This window comes from Carassius carassius, chromosome 46 (genome assembly GCF_963082965.1).
Source record: "Carassius carassius chromosome 46, fCarCar2.1, whole genome shotgun sequence".
NCBI classification, from domain to species: Eukaryota; Metazoa; Chordata; class Actinopteri; order Cypriniformes; family Cyprinidae; genus Carassius; species Carassius carassius.
In genome coordinates, this window is record NC_081800.1 from 16,650,036 (window position 1) to 16,672,934 (window position 22,899).

The following is a 22,899-nucleotide window of genomic DNA, read 5'->3' on the forward strand; positions in this document are numbered from 1 at the left end:
CACTACACACACACACACACACACACACACAAAACAGGTCACAAGGGAAAGGCTTTAGGCAAATCATATTATCCCCTTGCAGAAAGATCATGACGGAAATTAAATATGGGTTGATTTTCTGTAACTTTTACAGGTGTTATTCTTCTTCTTTTGACAGCATAAAATGTAGCTGGAGAAACGTGTTGCTGGTGGCTTTTAAGAATCTGCGTGTTTCCAATATATCCCATATTTCATAATTCATACTTAAGTTACTAAACAGCTTGTGGGCAACCTTAAGCACATGACCATCATTGGCATACAACCTGCAAGAGTGACATTAATATTAAATGTGTGTTTAGATATTTATTTTGGAAGTGTCAAATTGTCTCACATTCACATCCTCTTGCAGTTGCTAATCTAAAAAAATATTGCTAAAGACATTAGTGAGTGGGCCAAATGGAAACCTGGAGTGGAGCAAGTGATTACAGAACATTTTGAGCTCTTCTGTCAGTCCAAACAAAGTTCCAGGGCTTGATGTTCTGTTTGGACAAATTGGTTCAGTAAATGACTCAATGACTTACTTATAATAGACACTTGTCAACAACACTTACTGGTGTAACTAAAAGGGGAAAAAGACATAGGTGGGAAAGTGGCCTTCTAAATAATAAAATTGCTACTCATCTTTAGCAAAATAAAAACAACATTCTGGATTCAAAAATGTTTTTTGTTTTCTTTTACAAACTGAGAGACAACTTGAAACTGGTAACAAAATAATAATAATAAACTTGAGAGCATTCATTACATAACATTCATTCATAACAACTAAGGGTTGTTAGTCTAAACGCTAAATTAACATTGATCAAAGAGTTATTAAAAGTTTCAAACATGAAGTGAGTCTCGTTAACTCAAAGTAGGATTCACTGACTGCACTATTCCACTGACATTGCTCTGCCTTGTGTAGTCCGCCTCTTTTCAGGACTGTGCAGCACTCTACTGTCAGAGCTTTTGTTTTGCAATGTGTTATTTTGGCCACTAGAGGTCCCCAATGTGCCCTCACGTCAACATTGTGCCTTTCGTAATCAGTGTTATTGTTTTCACATGTTTCTCATTCTGGGCAGTCTATTTAAGCTGATCACTTCCTTTGCATCTTTGCTTGGTTATTATTGTTCCCAAGCAAGTTGCTGCCATAAGTCTGCTCTAGTTCCAAGATCTATTCTTTGAAAGTCTTTTTGAATTCTTTTCCTGTGATTAGTTTTGGTGTTTTTGTTTTGGAGACTATTTTACTCTTTTTGACCCTTTCTGGTCTGAAGATTTTTCTGTTTTGTAACCTAACTTTAAACAAAGGACATTTTGTTCCCTTTTTCTGTTTTTGTTAAATAAACTCTTCTGAGTTAAGTTAAGAAGGCGTCTGACTATAGAAGCCCAAGAGGCGAAACTCTGTTGTGTTATGGGTAACAGTCTGTAGATGGCGCTGCGGAGGCGCGGCCGCCATTATGAACTGAAAGCTGCTGAAATCGTTAGCGCCAGTTTGAGTGTAGAGGTTTTGCTGTTCGTTTTTAGAAATATATACAAAACTTGAACTGGGTAGTAGCTGGCTAGCAAGTAGCTGGCTAATAGTACACTAGTTTCCAAAAGATGGTCAGAGTTCTTTTTTTGTTCATGTGTGCATTTGCTAGATTATACACCTTTTTGACCAATGCTTCCATTCTATGTCAATGCCTCTTCTCTCACGAAAAGAAAAAAAATACAAACAAACTTCTCATACACAAATGCACACACAATAGATGGTGGTGTCTGATTAATTACTGAGATCTTATGGCACCACTTCCATTTTAGTACTGTTATAGTTCATGTGTGCACTTGCTAGATTGCACATCTTTTTTTGTACCTTTCCGCCTGTAATAGGACATTCACAGATTGTTTTTGTTCTTGCCATTGAAACGTTCACTGTGTGCACTTTCACTGAAGATGTTGAAAAACAAGTTGTTAATATTTTTGTGATATTCTTGTTAAAGGTGAACTGTCTTTAGAAATGCTCATTTATAATTTTATTTATTTATTTTTCCAAATCATATATATGGTGATGTTCACTAATGTCAAAATCAACATTTGTAAGTGAGAAGACTCCTTCAATTAAAAAATGGCATGGCCTTGTGAAAGAGCTCATCCCAATGGAATTTTTAACATGCATACTACATTCTTCTACAGACGTTTTCAAACGAATATGGACACCCTATTTAGACTATGTTTCTCTTACTTTGGACAATTGCTTATATTTTTCTTGAAAACTGTTGTAATGGCTCACGACAAGAAGCCTATTCCTGTGAGTATTGATGTATCTTCCCTTGTAACCTATTTATTTTATTAATAATTGATTTGAGAATTGTGTATTTAAGATCTGCCTGAACTGTTGTTCTTTGTTTTTTTTTTTTTTTTTTTTTTTTTTTTATGCCTTGTCTATTCTGTTGGAAAAAAAATGGAAAATTTCAATAAAAATATTTGAAAAAAAAAAAAAAAAAAATCAACATTTGAATAATTCTTATTACTGTGTGTCTGCCTATATATATTATTTCATGAATTTCTGTTATTCATATAACAAGGAAAATGCATAATAGAACATAAATATTGATAGATTAAAGGTTTGCAATAATTTTATAATTGTATCTTTGCAAAAAAGTGCTATAGGAATCTTATATTATATAGGAATCAAAATATTATAGTAATCTTATAGGAATACTAGGCCTATAGTAATCTGGGACATACTACAGAAGTACGATAAGACTACTATAGAAATACTATAGCAGCTTTAAAATATTATAGAGGTAGACTATTACAGAACATCACAGAAGTTTGTTTTGTTCTGTAATACCTCTATAATATCCTAGAGCCGCTATAGTATTTCTATAGTAGTCTTATAGTACTTCCATAGTAATATTTTGTCCCAAAATACTATTTTCCTAAGGGTAATTAGGCCATTCATAACCAACACATAGACGTATATTTTCTGTCATTTAACGTCATTTAACGTCGGTCATCCTCATTAATGTATTTTAAATTGTTTTCATATTTAGATATGACGGCCAGAAAAGATTAAGTTCTGTTAAGTTTTTGTTATGTTAAGTTTTTCAGTGCCATTGACTCCCATTATTTCTCGGCGTTTTCCTTCAGTTTTCAGTCCATAATGGCGGCCGCGAAGTCACGTCATGGGGGCAACTGTTGCTATGGAGCGTTCTATTGAGTTTCGCCTCTTGGGCTTCTATACTCTTTGGTTCAACTACCTCCTATGGCTCAGCGGTAGAAATTAAGACTCTGGCATCAGAGACCCAAGTTCAAGTCCCGGTTCTAACACTCTACAATATGTATATACTGCACCAGCGCATTACTCTTCAACAGGGATGGATGCTATATGCAGAGCTATGAAAAAATAAAGTCCTAAAATGCTAAAGATGGCTGTGTGCTTGTCTCTCTAATGTATAAGGTCTGTAAGTGAGTGGTTATACTTCTTTATAAGCACCATATAAGTTACATGACAGTGAAAAGGAGTGATATAAAAAAATAATTGAATTTAAGAGAAAGAACATTTAAGTGGTATGTTTAACAGATACTGTCACTGTAAAAATTCTTTCTTGCAATAAAAAGATTTAACCTTTTAAATCCCAATCTACATTCACCTAAAGCATTATTAGGAACACCTGTTCAATTTCTCATTAATGCAATTATCTAATCAACCAATCACATGGCAGTTGCTTCAATGCATTTAGGAGTGTGGTCCTGGTCAAGACAATCTCCTAAACTCCAAACAATGTCAGAATGGGAAAGAAATGTGATTTAAGCAATTTTGAGTGTGGCATGGTTGTTGGTGCCAGACGGGCCGGTCTGAGTATTTCACAATCTGCTCCGTTACTGGGATTTTCACGCACAACCATTTCTAGGGTTTACAAAGAATGGTGTGTAAAGGGAAAAACATCCAGTATGCGGCAGTCCTGTGGGCGATAATGCCTTGTTGATGCTAATGGACATCATTGAGGTCAATGGACAATGGGCCGACTGATTCAAGCTGATAGAAGAGCAACTTTGACTGAAATAACCACTCGTTACAACCGAGGTATGCAGCAAAGCAAAGCGATGCCACAACAAAGGCTACAATTTGCATGAGCTCACCAAAATTGGACAGTTGAAGACTGGAAAAATGTTGCCTGGTCTGATGAGTCTCGATTTCTGTTGAGACATTCAGATGGTAGAGTCAGAATTTGGCGTAAACAGAATGAGAACATGGATCCATCATGCTTTGTTACCACTGTGCAGGCTGGTGCTGGTGCAATGGTGTGGGGGATGTTTTCTTGGCACACTTTAGGCCCCTTAGTGCCAATTGGCCATCGTTTAAATGCCAGGGCCTACCTGAGCATTGTTTCTGACCATGTCCATCCCTTGTCACCATGTCACACAGCTCGAATCATTTCAAATTGGTTTCTTGAACATGACAATGAGTTCACTGTACTAAAATGGCCTCCACATTCACCAGATCTCAAACCAATACAGCATCTTTGGGATGTGTGGGAACGGGAGCTTCGTGCCCTGGATGTGCATCCCACAAATCTCCATCAACTGCAAGATGCTATCTTATCAATATGGGCCAACATTTCTAAAGAATGCTTTCAGCACCTTGTTGAATCAATGCCACGTAGAATTAAGGCAGTTCTGAAGGTGAAAGGGGGTCAAACACAGTATTAGTAAGGTGTTCCTAATAATCATTTAGGTGAGTTTATATATAATCTCATAGGCTTCAACTTTTTTTAAAATATATTTTATATATTTTAGAAGAAAAAGAAAATTAATTGAAAGTTAAAATCGAAAGTAGAAATAATTGAAGTCTGAAATATATGGGTATATTAAGCCAATATAAATGAACAAGAAGTCTACACAAGTTTGTTGGTATGCAGGCATCGTCATAGGAATAGAGTCTTGAACTGAATTGTTCAGTTGCACCAATGTCCTTACAAAGCATTTCACAACACAATCATACCATGAACTGAGGCTAGAGTGAGTAATGCAAGCAAATGTTTATTGTATTTATTCATTTTTTTTCGTTTAATCTAGCTTTTAGCTTAGTTTAACATGATAAACAGCTTAGTTTTAAGGGAATGTGAAAATGTTTAATGAGGAGTTTGTGAGAACGTTGTTCCTGCACAGACATGTAAAGCGGATCTTGTAGTCCTGACAGACCTCTCCTCCCAGCTCATTATTCACGCATTCAAAGCCCTGTAGTGGATCAAATCTGCAGAATCAGAGCAGATGGCTGTTAATCATTACAAATCTTACAAAATTGTAAAATTATTGTTTTTATTGCATATTAAAAGAAGAAATATTGTTCAATCTTACACTTGAAAATTGTTTGCAGTAGGCAGTACAGGGCTCCCACTAATGGTTGTGACCTCAATGGCGATGGGCTGAGCGCAGGCCTGTAGTGGGTATTTTTTTAGGGTCAACAACAGCATCTCATTGTCTCTTAGTCCTCTGGGATTATCTCGGTCAAACCAGGGTGTACTACATTCTAACAGAAGACAACCATCTCAGTTAAATTCATCTCATTTAAGGTCAATATTTGAGATCACAAATTCTATAATAGAAATCAATTCAGCTAAACCTTGATTTGTACCTGATGTCTAGGAATAGAAAGCTTTTAAATGATCTCACATGCACTCACTTGAACACCAATCCTCTGGACAGGTGAAGCGCACCTTATAATCAGCACAAAGCACTCCTCCTTGGTTTGCATTTACACAGGAAACCCCAGATGTTGGATTATAACTTCAGAAAACACACAAAAGCACCTTAACATTAAAAAACAAGCTTCAGCTAATATCGTTTGAAAGATCCTTTGATAGACTCACACTTGAAAGATGTTTCCAGTTTGATAGGCTGGCTGGCCAGAGATGGTCTGAGCCTCAATTCCAATTGGATTTGGACAGATGTACCCATGGTACACACTGAGAAGAACAGGCAAGAGCTCAAAATCGCCTCCATTTGTATTAGGGCTGTCAGAATCAAACCACCTGGTTACACATGCTGACGAATATCGTACAGAGGAAAGAAACAATTAAAACAAACAATCAAAATGAACCAAGATCTTTACAATATGAACAAAAGAAATCAGAATTGTAAAAACATACTCGTGTTGCAGAAACTCAATGGACATGTGAAGCGGACCCTGTAGTCTTGACAGGCTCCATTCACACACACAAAGCCCTGCAACGGGTCATATCTGCATAAAGATAATACATACATTAACCAAATTCTTTAAATAACATTAATAACATTTATGGGAAGTAGTGGCCTAATGGTTAGAGAGTTTGACTCCTAACCCTAAGGTTGTGGGTTCGAGTCTCGGGCTGGCAAAACCATGACTGAGGCACTGAACCCACAACTGTCTATCTGACATCGCGTTAAGAAATAAAAGCATAGTCTATTTTATTTGGAGACATTTTACATGGAGAATATATTATCCCATACACTTCAAAATTGTTTCCAGGTGGCAGTGCAGGAGTCCCACTAAGGGTTGTGACCTCAATGGCGATGGGCTGAGTGCAGACCTGTAGTGGGTATCTTATCAGGAGTAAAGACAGCTTCTCATAGTCTCCTAGTCCACTGGGATTATCTCGGTCAAACCAGGGTGTCCTACATTCTAACAAAGAATGACCAACTAAGTAAAAGTCTTTTCATTTAAGGTGTAATGTTAGACCAATATCACAATGATTTCTATTGTGAAAAAAATATTATTTTTAGTTTATATATCAGTTATTTAAAAGCTTTGATATGTTTTTAGTAAATCACACTTAAAAGTCTTCTCTCCTTCCCACAACTTTATAAAAGTCACATCACATAACACAATAAATTCAATCTGTTTTCATGATCTCAAATCCACTCACTTGAACACCAATCCTCTGGGCAGGCGAAGCGCACTTTATAATCAGCACAAACCCCTCCTCCTTGATTTGCATTTAAGCAAGAAAACCCAGTTGTTGGATTATATCTACAGAAAAAACCATAAGCAAACATAATTTAACATCCCCCTTTTCTTGACATACTGAAAATGTTACAATTTGATAAGACTCACACTTGAAAGACATTTCCAGTTTGAGATGCTGGCTGGCCAGAGAGGGTCTGAGCCTCAATTCCAAGTGGATTCGGACATATTACTCCAGGGTACATACCAAGGAGGACAGTCAAGAGTTCAGAGTCGCCTCCATTTGTATTAGGTTTATCAGAATCAAACCACCTGGTTACACACTCTGTTGAATAATTTTTTTTGTTATGCCACAAAAATGTATATGTACAAATATATATACAGTATAAAGTAGATGGAATAAATATACATACTTGGTTGGCAAAAACTCACTGGACATGTGAAACGGACCTTATAGTCCTGACACCCTCCATTCTGTTGTGCATTCACACAAGCAAAGCCCTGTGTTGGATCATATCTGCAGAAACAGAATGCTTCTGTTAACATTATTTCTAAAATCTGTTCATAAATGAAATTTAATATGCAAAGAATTTGAATTTGAATTGTTAGTCATACACTTGAAAATTGTTTCCAGTTGGCAATACAGGGTTCCCACTAATGGTTGTGACCTCAATGGCGATGGGCTCAGCGCAGGCCTGTAGTGGATATTTTATCAGGAGTAAAGACAGCGTCTCATAGTCTCCTAGTCCACTGGGATTATCTTGGTCAAACCAGGGTGTCCTACATTCTAATAGAAGACAACCAGCTGAGTAAATATAATAAACTCATACAAGACCAACAAAAGATCACAATGATTTCTATTGTAGGAAAGAATACTTAAAATTATTTACAAGTGAATTTTGTGCTTTGATAACTTTGTATACATTTTGTGCACAACTTTATATAATTGAAGGGGAACAAGAAGTTGATTAGACAATTTGATGATACTGATCTCAGTAGTCACTTTCTCATGTGAAAGTATTTCAGTCTGATTTTCACAATCAGCTCGAGTTTTTGTATGTAAATGTACAGTAAATGTCACTCACTTGAACACCAATCCTCTGGGCAGGTGAAGCGCACCTTATAATCAGCACAAAGCACTCCTGATTGGTTTGCGTTTACACAAGCAAACCCACTTGTCGGATTATATCTTCAGAAAACACAGAAAATCAAGATAACATATACTGTAAAACTCGGATCAGAATATCAGCAGAAGCACATGTCCTGAAAAAAACGTACACTTGAAAGATGTTTCCTGTTTGAGATGCTGGTTGACCGGAGATGGTCTGAGCCTCAATTGCGATTGGACTCGGACATATTTCTCTAGGGTTTGTATTGAAAAGGTCAGCCAACAGCTCGTAGTCTCCATTTCCACTTGGGTCATCACGGTCAAACCACTTGGTTATACAACCTGATATATATAAACAGATACAGGAGGAGTAAAATTAAGTGAGAGGATGAGAGACTCTCAGAATATGTTGACAAGACTTGCCAGATTTAAAGTGTAATTATTATTATTTATTTTTTTGCTCAATATTAAATTAAATTAAAAGTACCTAAAAAAAACCATCTTCCAAAACTGTTTATAATGCTGGTAAAAAATTATATATATATATATATATATATATATATATATATATATATATATATATATATCTGTTGGGGAGAGGTGCACCGCTGGTAAAAAAAAATAAAATAAATTATTTGTATATACATATATATATATATATATATATATATATATATATATATATATATACAATTATTATTATTTTTTTCTTTTTTTTCACCAGCGGTGCACCTCTCCCCAACAGATTCAGAACAGCAAATCTGAAGCCCATCTCATGTATTTACCAAAACAATGTTCCTCCACAAGTAACCTGTATTTTATCCTTCAACATCAAGAGCACCAAAAAAGTAACTCAGTGTAGGTTTAATGTAGAAAAATACACCTACTCTGAGTGGACAGTGAGATGAGTGTACCTGAAAATATTGACAGACAGAGACAGGAGTTTTTGTATTTTTTTTTCTCTCTTAAACAAATATCAATTTGCTTTAACCAACTTCAACTTTCATAATAAAACTTACTTGTTGCAAGAATCACACAGGCTGCAAATACCTTGGAATAATATAATATAATATAATATAATATAATATAATATAATATAATATAATATAATATAATATAATATAATATAATATAATATAATATAATATAATTTAATATAATATAATATAATATAATATAATATAATATAATATAATATAATATAATATAATATAATATATGCAAAAGAAATGGCATACCTTGTTGCTCATTCTTCTTCTTTTTATAGGAAGTCTAATAGGAGAAATTAATAAATATAGAAACAGAAATAATTATTATTTCTGTAAATGTAAATATCCAAAACTATTTGGCATTGCTGAAGGAAGATAAAAACCTTCAATGAATACCACCACAAAACACTTTTAAGTAATGAACTGTAGAAAAAATATACACAGTATACATAAATATATAAACTCACCCACTTGATGATTGTGCTAGTGAGAATATCTATACTACAATATTTCACTAATTTCAGGAGAATAGTTTACACAGCATCATCTGTGCTGTTCTTTTTTCTGCTGAGATTCTTTGTCTTTTTAAGCAGGTGGCCTCCTCCTGGACCGTGCATCTGATCTCCCTTCATTCACCTCTAGCACTCCACCCATCTTTGTCCTGAATAGAGATTATTTGTTTTCTTCTCTAAAACTTTATCTTTTGTACCTCACTTTAAACAATTTCTGATAAAGAAGCAGGGAAAGATGAGATTGTCAGATGAGACATTTGATCATATGTTCCAAGAATTAGAAAGATAAAAATCAGCAACTATAATCTTACAATACACTTTACACAATACACAAGGTCACAGAAGAAAAGGCTTCAAGCTATTCATTTACCCCTTTGCAGACAGTGGTCGTGACGGAAAGTAGATATGAGTTGATTTTAATCAATACTTTTTCTTATTTAAACTGGTATTTTTCAGCAACTGCTAGGACTCATTAAATTTCTCATAGCAGTAAATTTCACATTCAACATGCAATAAAACTAACAAAACACTGCAAATATGTCTCAAATCAACACATTATTCCATAACACTTGACAGCAAAGCTTGTCAACCAATAAGCACACTTTTTTCACACATAAAACAATGATCTCACTAACAATGACCTCATTCAAAAACTCACTAAGATCAGGTAGAATTACACAATGATTTATTTTCTTTCTTTCCAAAACAACAGTGGCATCTCTCTACTGTTTAGAATTCACTGTAATACATGTTACATTCTCCATGTTTACCTTACAGTACAAAATTATTGTTTGTTGTCCTGTTTTTTATAGATGATAATACCTAGTATTACTTTCAAATTACATTTCTGGTTACTCATTTGTTTGAATTCTTTATTCAATATTTTGCAAATTTCTACATTTTTTAAATCTACTCTAGGATCTGAAAAATGAAAAATTGTGTAGTTTTACTTAAGCACTCAGGATGTATCATGATAGTAAAATGATGACAAATGTATTTGGGGAAAAGTAAATGAAAAAAATAAAATGGCATTTTAATGTATTGTATATTCAGGACTTAAGGGCTGAAAGGCGAAATGGTTGAATATTATTATTTAATCAGTGAATATTTAAATGGAAAATATTTCACACAGATTTTTATAATTAAATTTTTTTTTAATCCATATTCACCTTCCAGAATTCACTTCCGAAATATTCAATCTGCTTAAAAATTATGATCTAGAATATTCTAAAGGCAATTTTCTATCCATTTTATTACAGATGCATCTCAAAAAATTAGGGGAAAAGGTCTTTAATTTTTGTAATTTAATTAAAAAAGGCAAACTTTCTTATATTTTAGATTCATTGCACATTGCACACAAACTAAAATAATTCAAAAGTTTTTTTTCCTGATGTTATGACTTACAGCTTGGGGGAAAAATCAGTATCTCAAAAAAAAATTATATTTCATTTTGAGCTTGATTAGTTTGATTAATTTTAAGTATAAATACTGGGTACCCCTTGGGCTAGTTTAGAACATGCAACCACAATTATGGGAAAGACTGCTGATTTGACAGATGTCCAGAAGACAATCATCAACACCCTCCACCCGAGTGCTATATCAAAATATATTCATAGAAATTTTACATGGAAGGAAAAAGTATGGTATGGAAAAGTGCAAAAGCAACAGGGATGACAACAAGCTTGGGAAGATTGTCAGGAAAAGCAGATTCAAGAACTTGGGAGAGCTTCACAAGGAGTGGACTGAAGCCGGAGTCAGTACATCAAGAGTCACCATGCTCAGACATCTTCAGGAAAAGGGCTACAGCTGTCCCATTCCTAGAACCAAGCCACTCCTGAAACAGAAACAACATCAAAAGCATCTTACCTGGGCTAAGGAGAAAAAGAACTGGACTGTTGCCCAATGGTTCAAAATCCTCTTTTCTGATGAAAGTAAATTTAACATTTTTCATTTGGAAATCAAGGTCTGGAATCTGGAGGAAGACTGGAGAAGCACAGAAAGTCCAGTGTGAAGTTTCTGAAGTCAGAGATGATTTGGGGAGCCGTGACGTCTGCTGGTGCTGCTCCAATGTGTTTCATTAAGTCCAAAGTCAATGCAGCCATCTACCAGGAGATTTTGGAGCACTTTATGCTTCCATCTGCTGACAAGCTTTATGGAGATGCTGATTTCATTTTGCAGCAGGACTTTAGCACCTGCCCACTGTGCCAAAACCACTTCTGAGTGGTTTGTTGACCATGATATTACTTTACTTGATTGGCCAGCCAACATGCCTCACCTGAACCTCACAGAGAATCTATGGGGTATTGTGAAGAGGAAGATAAGTAACATCTGACAAACAATACAGAGGAGCTGAAGGCCACTATCTAAGCAACCTAGACTTCAATAAGGCCTCAGCAGTGCCACAGACTGATCGCCTCCATGCCACGCCACACTGACAGTAATTTGTGCAAAAGGAGCCCCCACCAAGTATTGAGTGCATACTTAAACCCGCTTTGGAATCTTGAACATTTCTGTTTGGAAATTCTTTTTTTGTTTGATCTTTGAGAGAATCAAAAAATAAAGAACTTTTCCATGATATTCTAATTTTTTTAGATGCACCTGTACACTTCACATATTAGCTTCCACAAATTCTACATTACTCATCCGGGAACTGCAGGAATAGCAGTAGATAGCCGATACATGATCTCCAACTGCTGTTAGTGGCTCATCAGCAGGTGGTGCAAGCGGCTGTTGACAAAGACCATAGCAACAGGTACAGCAAGTCATTCATTCACAAAAACTGATCTGCAGAAATGGGTGTGTGTTTGTTTCACAAACGTAGGAATGCAAGTTTTATTTGTTCACATGTAAAAGAGATAGAAAAAAAATAATCAGTGAATTTCCAGCATACATCATTTACAAGGTCTTCTGGATTTCTAGAAATGTCCAGACAAGCGTGATGGAACAGGTTAGAACTAAACTGCAGGACTGGTCACCCCTGACTTAACCCATGTTAATGACGTTAAATCTGTAGATTAATCTGCACAGTTGGGCCTGCAGATAGATGTATAGGAAGGTCAATACTATGAAAAATTTTAAAACCTTTTTTTTGTTAGTCAAATAAATCCACTAAATCAGCCACAAAGCAGATCACTAAATACACAGAAAATTAACGTTATAACACATTCACAATGGAGAAGACATGTACTCTCTCTCTCTCTCTCTCTCTCTCTCACACACACACACACACACACACAGGTTGGTACACCTATCATAAGAGAACATTCTATAGGTGTCTTCATAGAAATGAATGGGAGACTATAAAAAAAGCTGTATGTTGTATAATTTTACATACAACATGTTCAGACACAATGCAGAACACACACAGAAATGAAGGGATGAAACAATAGCACATGATGAAAAACAAATGCAAAAACTTATATAGGTATATATATATATAAATATATAAATACAGGGATGAGCATTACAAACAATAACTTGTGATTACTTTGAGTTTATTAATGCTATGTCCAATCAAAGGCATTCAGATAAGTCATCACTAAAACGCCAGAGTTTTGTTGAGTGCTGAATTCTGCACTCTGGCGCCTAAATCAACAAACTCTTTTAGCATGTTTCGGTGCCCATTGATAAATAATATGTTCATACAGCAAAGACAATAAAAATAGGACTCATCTTTCAGCCCTATTTCTAACCTCATAAAAAGAGTTGGTAACACATTACAATAAGTTGTCATTTGTTAACATTACTTACTGTATTAACTAACATGAACAAACAATGAACATTATATGTTGTGACGGCCCGAGTGGTAATCTAGAAGTATCATGCCTTACTTGCACACCACACGCATCTATAAGAAAAACATTTCTTTATTCATTTAAGGTTAATCTTTATTTAAATGTCTCTGTTTGTCATTTGCATTTATTTGGTTTTAGTTTATAATAACCACACAAAACAAACAATATTAGTTACTTTTTTATTGTTAGGTTTGCATATGTTTACATTCATAAACTCCTTTTTATTCACATTGTTGCTGATTTGGAGTGCACATAAATTAGTTACTTTGTATCTGTTACTCACATTTGTTTCTATTTTGAGTTTAAGCAGACAGGCTCTGGTTTAAGTTTATTGGCTGTGTGTGTGTGATGAGAATCCACCGGCATGGCAGAGAATGTCTAATATGGCGAGAAGTTTCACTCTCACTACATTTCCGGCTTCTGAACTGGTTGCAGTTCCACTCTGATTCCATATGAGGGCGCTCACAAGACGAGTGCAGAATGAATGGAAGTCAATGGCGGTATAGCACTCAAAATCCACTTTTCTCAAGATATATTTTTTTGTCTAGTATTTTGAATCTTGTATTCGAAAGGAGATGCAAAGAAATTACACATTGCTGGGTGTTAGATTTTTTTGAGACTTATTTGCTTTAAAAAGTATTTTAAAATGTCAATGACGTCATACACATTCACATTCATTAGCAGAATGCTAGTGTGTCACGGGCAACAACAACTCAAACTGTAAGAAATCGAAAGGACATAAGTACTCGTTCATTCAACTTTCGACCTTTAACCCATGTTGAACTTGCAAAACCTACAATCAGATCTGAGATTTCTTAACGGCAATCGGGTGAAAGGGACACATTTAGCCGTCTAGCCCATAGACTCCCATTCATTTTGCACTCATGGCGATCGCCCCCAGTGGAACTCTGGTGGTACTGGGACCAAAATTCGGTACAATAGGACTTAATAGGGAGTGGGAAGGCTCTCCGTAGACAGGCTCTGGGCCTGTCTATGCTCTGGGCATGGTCTTTCTTTCTTTTACTGTCTGAGCTACCAAGCTACACTGAATCAGTACCAGATCTCTACATTCAAGACAGGACTCTCGGCTTTACATCGTGCAGCTGCTGAATCAAGGAAATGTGACCGTTAACTTCTGGCCTGTGTTTATCTATTATGAAAATAAACAATAGCAGAACACTGACTACATTTTATGGTTCATGATGTTAAAGAACATTTCATAACGTCTCAGACAACTGTACATTTGTGGCTACTGTGGCTTAATTATAAACACTATCGTTAACTCATATTTACCCTAGTAAAAACATGGTACATTTTAGTACGATCGAAGATACAAAAATTCTACTAGAACAGACTTGTATATGTGCATTCCCAGAAGAGATGAGAAATGGATTCGTGTTCAGCACCACAAAAAGAGCATAAGGTGTCAATAGCAGGAAACATCTTTTTAAAGCTTCACAGGATAGAAAAGATGAAGTAATTTGTAAGACACATCCTTAATCTTATTGGTTATTAAGTATTTGGATGACAAAGTCCTCACAAATTAATTAATAATTATTTATTACCGTCGACTGTGAGTGGCGTCACTTCCCAATGCAAACACGCCCAATAAAATGGCCCCACCCCTGTCACTTGATTGACAGGTTTCCGTGTAGACGTTGGAAATTCAAATGCAAAAGGTATTGCGATTCCATTTGAGTTTTGGCAGTTTACATGCACAGTGCAGAGAGGGTGGAAAGGCAAATGTGGTAATTAATATTGCTGTTTAAATATTACAGGCTCATAGCTCGTAAGATATGGGAAACACAATTGCAAACGGACTTTGCATTTCCATTTTAAATTTGGCAGACACTGTGCGTTCACTTAATCGAAAATGAAATCGGTAATGCGCGATTTGCATTTGCGTTTGGATTATGTCACATTTTATGCGTCCACAAATTGAAAACGCAATTGCAAATACAATTTGCAATTCCTTTTGAATAAAGTCCGCAATATCATTCCATAGCTGCAGTTGCATCCTGGTGTGACGATCATTAGAGTCCGAGCAGGAGCAGAGAATTTAGGCAGTAATGGTTCTGCCCGGATATACCATTCATTGAGGTTGCCCAGGGGATGAGGAAAAGTTGATGTATTTTGATTAGCTGATTTTTGTACATTTTATGGTACTTGATTTATATTACTGTTTATCTTTATCTTGATTTAATGTTTCTATTTGATTTGGGTTTGATTTATTTAATGTTATGTGTTGAATGTTATGTTTCATTGGTTTCCCTCTTAATTTGTAATGGTCCCATCTTTTTTCTTTTACAAATCGTGGCTTCGTTCATTTGAGGAGGTAGTTTTTTTGGGGTTTGGTTTCTGTCTGAATGTTTAATCGTATTTCTTTTTTGTGTGTGCTGAGATCTGAGTTTGTAAAGATATTTGGTTGGGTGGGTAGCCTACAAATAAAAGTCCCATCTTTCAGGGGAAAGCTGGTGTTCCTTGTCCTTGACTTCTCGGTCCCTCACGCATGTATTGCACTATTTATTATCTTTGTTAACATTATTTAATACAAATACAGTTGTTCATTCGTTGTTGTTTATGTTAGTTCACAGTGCATTTATGTTAACAAACACAACTTGTCATTTGAACAATGCAATAGTGAATGCTGGAATTAACTAATATTAATAAATTGTAAGTAAAAATGTAGAACAAAGTCTTTATTGTCATTATATTGTGCAAAATACAAATAAATTTGTAAACTCTATTGCTGCACACACATTCGCTGCCATCTTGCTAATGAGATATATGCTTATTAAATATACAAATAAATCTTACAATGACATCCCAATGAACAAAACATCTGAATGACACAGTTGGTGTAAAATATATAGTATTGTATTTGTATTGACCACCAGAGGACGAAGTAGAGCACAGTGTCAAAAACATTAAAGCCCCAAAGCAGTGTGTTGTATAAGCTTCACTGCTCCAACTCTAATTGAACACAGCTGAACTAGCCAATAAAGATCTTGAGGGTCACTAGAAACCAGGCAGGTATTTTGGAGCTACACTCTTCATGACAGTGGCCCTCAAGGACCAGAGCTCGACACGTTTCTTGAGTCTTTACTAATGAGCTGATGAGTTGAATCAGATGTGTTTGATTAAGGAGAGATCTAAAATGTGCACCGTTGGAGGTTCTTCAAGACCTGGATTGGGAATCAGTGGTTTAGTGGAAGATTGCTGCCATCTACTGAAGGAAAACCATTCTAAAATTAAAATAACATGAAATTTCAACTATTAGATGGAGGCAGTGTATCACTCAATGGCTCATTTGCCATTTCCACATAGGCAAAGATGCAGTTTTCATTTACATTTGTTTATAGAGTATAAATCATTATTTCAACAATAAAACAATAGTCCTTGTCCATTTTTAGTCCATTTTGCCACATTATCACAGTCAAAGCTGAATGTGTGTTATCTGTGTACAGTCGTGGCCAAAAGTTTTGAGAATTACAGAAATATTGGAAATTGGAAAAGTTGCTGCTTAAGTTTTTATAATAGCAATTTGCATATACTCCAGAATGTTATGAAGAGTGATCAAATGAATTGCATATTCCTTCTTTGCCATGAAATTTAACTTAATCCCAAAAAAACCTTTCCACTGCATTTCATTGCTGTCATTAAAAGACCTGCTGAGATCATTTCAGTAATCGTCTTGTTAACTCCACAGGGCTGGAGATCATTATGTCAGGCTGATTGGCTTAGAATGGCAAACTTGACATGTTAAAAGGAGGGTGATGCTTGAAATCATTGTTCTTCCATTGTTAACCATGGTGACCTGCAAAGAAACGCATGCAGCCATCATTGCGTTGCATAAAAATGGCTTCACAGGCAAGGATATTGTGGCTAAGATTGCACCTAAATCAACAATTTATAGGATCATCAAGAACTTCAAAGAAAGAGGTTCAATTCTTGTAAAGAAGGCTTCAGGGCGTCCAAGAAAGTCCAGCAAGCGCCAGGATCGTCTCCTAAAGAGGATTCAGCTGCGGGATCGGAGTGCCACCAGTGCAGAGCTTGCTCAGGAATGGCAGCAGGCAGGTGTGAGCGCATCTGCACGCACAGTGAGGCCAAGACTTTTGGAAGATGGCCTGGTGTCAAGAAGGGCAGCAAAGAAGCCACTTCTCTCCAAAAAAAACATCAGGGACAGATTGATCTTCTGCAGAAAGTATAGTGAATGGACTGCTGAGGACTGGGGCAAAGTCATATTCTCAGATGAAGCCCCTTTCCGATTGTTTGGGGCATCTGGAAAAAGGCTTGTCCGGAGAAGAAAAGGTGAGCGCTACCATCAGTCCTGTGTCATGCCAACAGTAAAGCATCCTGACGCCATTCATGGTTGCTTCTCAGTGTGCTCACTCACAATTCTACCCAAAAACACAGCCATGAATAAAGAATGGTACCAAAACACCCTCCAACAGCAACATTTTCCAACAATCCAACAACAGTTTGGTGAAGAACAATGCATTTTCCAGCACGATGGAGCACCGTGCCATAAGGCAAAAGTGATAACTAAGTGGCTCGGGGACCAGCATGTTGAAATTTTGGGTCCATGGTCTGGAAACTCCCCAGATCTTAATCCCATTGAGAACTTGTGGTCAATCCTCAAGAGGCGGGTGGACAAACAAAAACCCACTAATTCTGACAAACTCCAAGAAGTGATTATGAAAGAATGGGTTGCTATCAGTCAGGATTTGGCCCAGAAGTTGATTGAGAGCATGCCCAGTCGAATTGCAGAGGTCCTGAAAAAGAAGCGCCAACACTGCAAATACTGACTCTTTGCATAAATGTCATGTAATTGTCGATAAAAGCCCTTGAAACGTATGAAGTGCTCGTAATTATATTTCAGTACATCACAGAAACAACTGAAACAAAGATCTAAAAGCAGTTTAGCAGCAAACTTTTTGAAAACTAATATTTATGTAATTCTCAAAACTTTTGGCCACGACTGTATATATACACACACAGCCGATCAATGATACATTCAGTGGCAAACATTGCAAGTTCCAGTGTGCAATGCTTCTTAGAATAGAAGATATGCTGTCTCTAGCATCAAATATGTTATCAATAGTTAAGTATTTAGTCTTGAAGAGGATCCTTTTTTTCTGTCATTTGGACTCGGCCTTGACTTGGACTCGAACCTCTTTGGACTAAGTCTTGACTCTTGACTAGTCCTGGTCTTGGACTTGACAAACCTGGACTTGACTACAGCTCTAAAACTTTATGTCCCTGATGGTATTTGAGAGGGTCCTCATTTCGAGGGAGGTAGGCATCATTGATCTGTGTGACGTGACGTTATTGCTGTGATGACCTGGGGAGCAGTTGGGGGTTCGGTGTCATTCTCAAGGGTCTAACCTCAGTCACAGTATTGAGGGTGGAAGAGATCACTGTACATTCACTACCCCACCTACAATCCCTGATGATGCCTCTGCTTGTGAACCATGCTCACTGCTTAGCAAGATCATTGAAGCACATTCACCCATCAACAGCCATTTAGTTTCATGGGCATTATCCTGGTTGCCAAACTCAAGCTCTTAAATGCAGGGTCTAGCAATGTGGCCAGTGCAAGCACACAGATGGATTTAACATTGCTGCACTGCTTGTTGATGTATTGCTGAAGAGCCTTCCCTAAGGATGTTTTTTCTGCCACCTTTTGCTAAATCATCCTGATTGGGATTATCTTTGAAGATGACACTCTTTTCTCCCCAAAGAGCTCTTTAGTGGCATACTTAAACGGTGCCAGTATTCAAGGCTTTCAGAAATAATGTCAAAATCAGCACTTGAAAGTTGCATTATGTCACTTGACAAACTAGCCAAAGCAGCACCAACAGGCTCTCTGTGTTTATGAGTGACTCAGTAGAATTGCCATTGGCTAGTTAATTGTTTTGTTTACTTTAGTTTTTTAGTTTATTTTATTCCAGGGGTTGGCAACTTTTTGGGCATGAAGTGTCATTTTAATTTTTTCTGTGCCAATAACCAGTGATAAGCATATTATGGAAAGCTAAATCTCTTGTGCCAATGAAAAAACAAATAAAAAAGTATTTTGATGGCCTTAAATCTTCAGCAAATGTATATTTTTGGGTGAACTACTGCTACTTAAATTAAATGCAATTACTTAGTGAAAACTGATTATACACCAAACATTTTAAGTGAAGAAGCATAATATTCAGAATTTTTCTGACAGTCATTGAATATTCACTCTAACCAACCTGATGAAAATGTACTCAGTTACGAACGTACTGCTCATGGGAAAAGCTCCTTTTTTCCTCGATACTGAAGCCTTTTTTGTAATCTATAAACTTTTTTAAACCAATGACAGCGCTGCGTAGCTGCGTGAGCCTGTGGTGATGCAGCATGCCAAAGTCCGCCAAAATGGGCGGGGCAAATGGCTATATAAGCAGGCAAATCGGCATAGGAAATCAGGTCATACGACTGAAGCCGCAGCCTCGTGGCACGGCATATAACACAGTACTAGTTCCGTATCTCAGGGAACCAAGGTTACGTTCGTAACAGAGTACGTTCCCTTTCGATACTTTACTCATACAGCGTATGGGGAATAAATTCAACCCAAGGCCCATGGAGGAGTAACATAAAGTGATAGCGTCAACTATCCAATACGAGAGGCGTTGCTTTGAGACCGAAGACCCCTTTGAGCGGCCCCCAAAGCAGACAAAAAGCTGGTCAGATTGCCTGAAAGGCTGTGACCGCTCAATGTATATCCTCAAAGCCCTCACTGGGCAGAGTAAATCCAGCTCTCGCTCACCTGACAAAGGAGGCAGAGCCGAGAGGGAAATTGCCTGTGCTCTGAACGGCGTCAAGAGCACTTTAGGGACGCAGCCATGCTTGGGTTTTAAAATGAGTCATTCATTCGAGTCATTGGGCCCAAACTCAAGGCATTGTTTTATGCATGAGAAAGTGCTTGTTGGTTGACAAGCTTTGCTAGTGTTATGGAAGAATGTGTCGATTTGAGACATATATGGAGTGTTTTGTTAGTTTTTGTGGATTTTGAATGTGAAATTTACTGCTGTGCGAAATGTAGTGAGAAATGTGTCCTAGGAGTTGTATGAAATGAACAGCTTGATGCCTTTTATCTTCTGACATGGTTTATTGCATGAAGTTAAAAAAGGATTACAATTGCAGTGTTGTCTGTAATTTACATAAAGGATGATCAAATGTCACATTTAACAATCTCAACTTCACTGCTTCTTTATCAGGAAATACTTAAAGTGAGAAACAAAATATAAAGTCTTAGACAACAAAAATAATCTTTCTTCACTAGACAATTCTTGTATATGGATAGTAGTTTGCCATGTGAGATGGGTGAGACAGAGATGGGTGGAGTGAGGTCAGAAATTAGATCAAAGTTGATAACAGATGTTACTGCAAGATGGTCTGGGAGGAGCCCGCTTGCTTAAAAAGAAAAACGAGGGCACAGATGATGTTGTGTAGACACTGACTGTGCTCCTTCATTTAGTTTTGCTCAAATATAGTGGCTTATTACAAGATATGAAAGATATTCTGATGAGCATAATCATCAAGACTGAGTTTATGGATTGTTTTGTTTTTAATTTTAAGGTTGTATTAAATGATAATAAAAACATTGTTCCTTTTTTCTTTTAGTAATGCCAAATAATTCATGATTTTCACACTTCCATGTGCTATAATGATTTCCATTATTATTATTATTAATATCATTTGTCCATTTAGACACTTTATTCGAAAGCCATAAGAATGAACATCAAGGTATGGCATTTCTTTTACATATTACTGTTATTTCCAAGGTATTTGCAACACGGACTGTTCTTGCTACAAGTTTATGTAAGAAGATTTTGGTAAAATTAATTTAAAAATGTTTTGATTTGTATAAGAGAAAAAAAGAATCTCACTCTCTTGTCTGTCATTATTTACAGATACACTCATCTCACTCTCCACTCAGAGTGTGTGATATTTTTTAATTAAAACTTACACTCTACACTTCCAATACAGCGGTTTGAAAGAAACTACTGGTTACTTGTGAATGAGCAAAAAGGCACACAGCTGTTCCTGTGGTTATGAAAGCTTGTTTCTGCCACAGGATAAAAAATATAAAAAGTAATTGTGGCTTATATTTCACAATTTAGACTTTTTTTCAGAATTGTGAATTCATATCTAGTCATCTTGGAGTTTCGGGATTATGTTGATGCATGTTTTCTTACACTTTCCCTTTTTGCTTGCAAATGCTTTTCTCTTTGAGATTCAGTTCCTGTGGATTCAAGTCAGATGTGGGATCATGTGTGACACTTCGTAGTCATGGCGCTGGATGACTGAGGTAGACAATGTCCCAAACATCTACAGTCCCAAATGACACATTTCATGTGCACTTACGGTTTTGTGAACTTACAGTGGCCATGGCATGTGTATGTCCATTAAGTCCACGAAACAGTTGGATGTTCTGTCCCATTTGTCCTTCTAGCTTCCAGAAAGGCTAGCGAGCTCCACCTATGTGGCTGTTATGCGCGTGCTAATGACTTGTGAAAAGAGGTGTATGCTAAACACAAATCCATCATTAGGGCTAGGGTGACCAGACGTCCCGAAAAATTCGGGACAGTCCCGAAATCTAAACTGTTGTCCCGAATCCCGAATCTGGCCCTAATTGTCCCGAAAATTATACTAAAGCAAAATCCTGAGTAGTTATTGTCTCATAAACATTAAAAACTGTCTGCGGAGGTTGAGTCGTCCTGCAACCAGCCCCCGCCGGCTGCTCATTGGCTGCAGCATCTTTTTTCTAAGTTCTAAAAAAATACCGTAGGTGGCTATAGGCACGAATTTAGATATTCATTCATCTAATTAATCTATATGCACAAAGACAATATGACCTTTTTGTCCCCTTTTTGTTTTAAAGCTTGATGAAGAGAGCGCAAGTTGCTCCAGCTGAGAGGAGGACAGTTATGCAAGCGTACAGGAGTGATTGACAGTTTGCGGTACTGTGTACAAAAAAAATACTCCGCTACACAATTATTTCGTTATTTTCGTTTAAGCTTATTAGCGTTAGCTTTACAGAAATGTCTGATTTACGCACTGTTACAACAGTCATTGTTTTTATTTATTTTTTTACAATGACATTTGAGTTCATGATTTTAATTTTTTGTTTTTTGTGGCAGACTAAAGAGTAATGACAGAAGGTTGATCTTTGAATAAAAATGTGTTTAGTTAAGGTTTGAAATTCATTATCTTTTATTATAGGCTACGAAGTCTAAGATCATAACCCCCCCCATCCCTACACCCAAGACCGCAGACACCCCGCAGACACCCCGCAGGTTTGAAGTTAAAAACATCTTAATGATTGACTTATTACAACCTTTTGCTTCACAAGACATTAATTTAGGGACAGGAGTCGTGTGGATCAGTGGCGGACTGGGACAGTAAATCAGGCCGGGAATTTGACTCCACCCCAGGCCACATCTGTTGCTGCACATGAATTGACTGCTCTGACTCAAAAGCTGAACTGTCCACCTCCTCTTTTTCAACAGCATGAGCACTT

General features: G+C 36.7%; 1 protein-coding gene across 1 annotated transcript; it reads right to left on the bottom strand.

Annotated features, from left to right (window-relative positions):
- Positions 1-5,040: 5,040 nt before the first annotated feature.
- On the bottom strand, positions 5,041-9,327 carry LOC132129318 (uncharacterized). Its single transcript, XM_059540862.1, has 15 exons — positions 9,290-9,327; positions 9,071-9,101; positions 8,939-8,965; positions 8,222-8,393; positions 8,029-8,132; positions 7,559-7,730; positions 7,357-7,460; positions 7,094-7,268; positions 6,906-7,009; positions 6,490-6,661; positions 6,150-6,241; positions 5,871-6,045; positions 5,684-5,787; positions 5,359-5,530; positions 5,041-5,254 (listed from the first exon to the last, which is right to left on the bottom strand). Exons 1-15 carry the CDS (start codon positions 9,299-9,301, stop codon positions 5,113-5,115), a joined length of 1,758 nt encoding a protein of 585 aa, XP_059396845.1. The 5' UTR covers positions 9,302-9,327; the 3' UTR covers positions 5,041-5,112.
- Between the last annotated feature and the right edge of the window lie 13,572 nt (positions 9,328-22,899).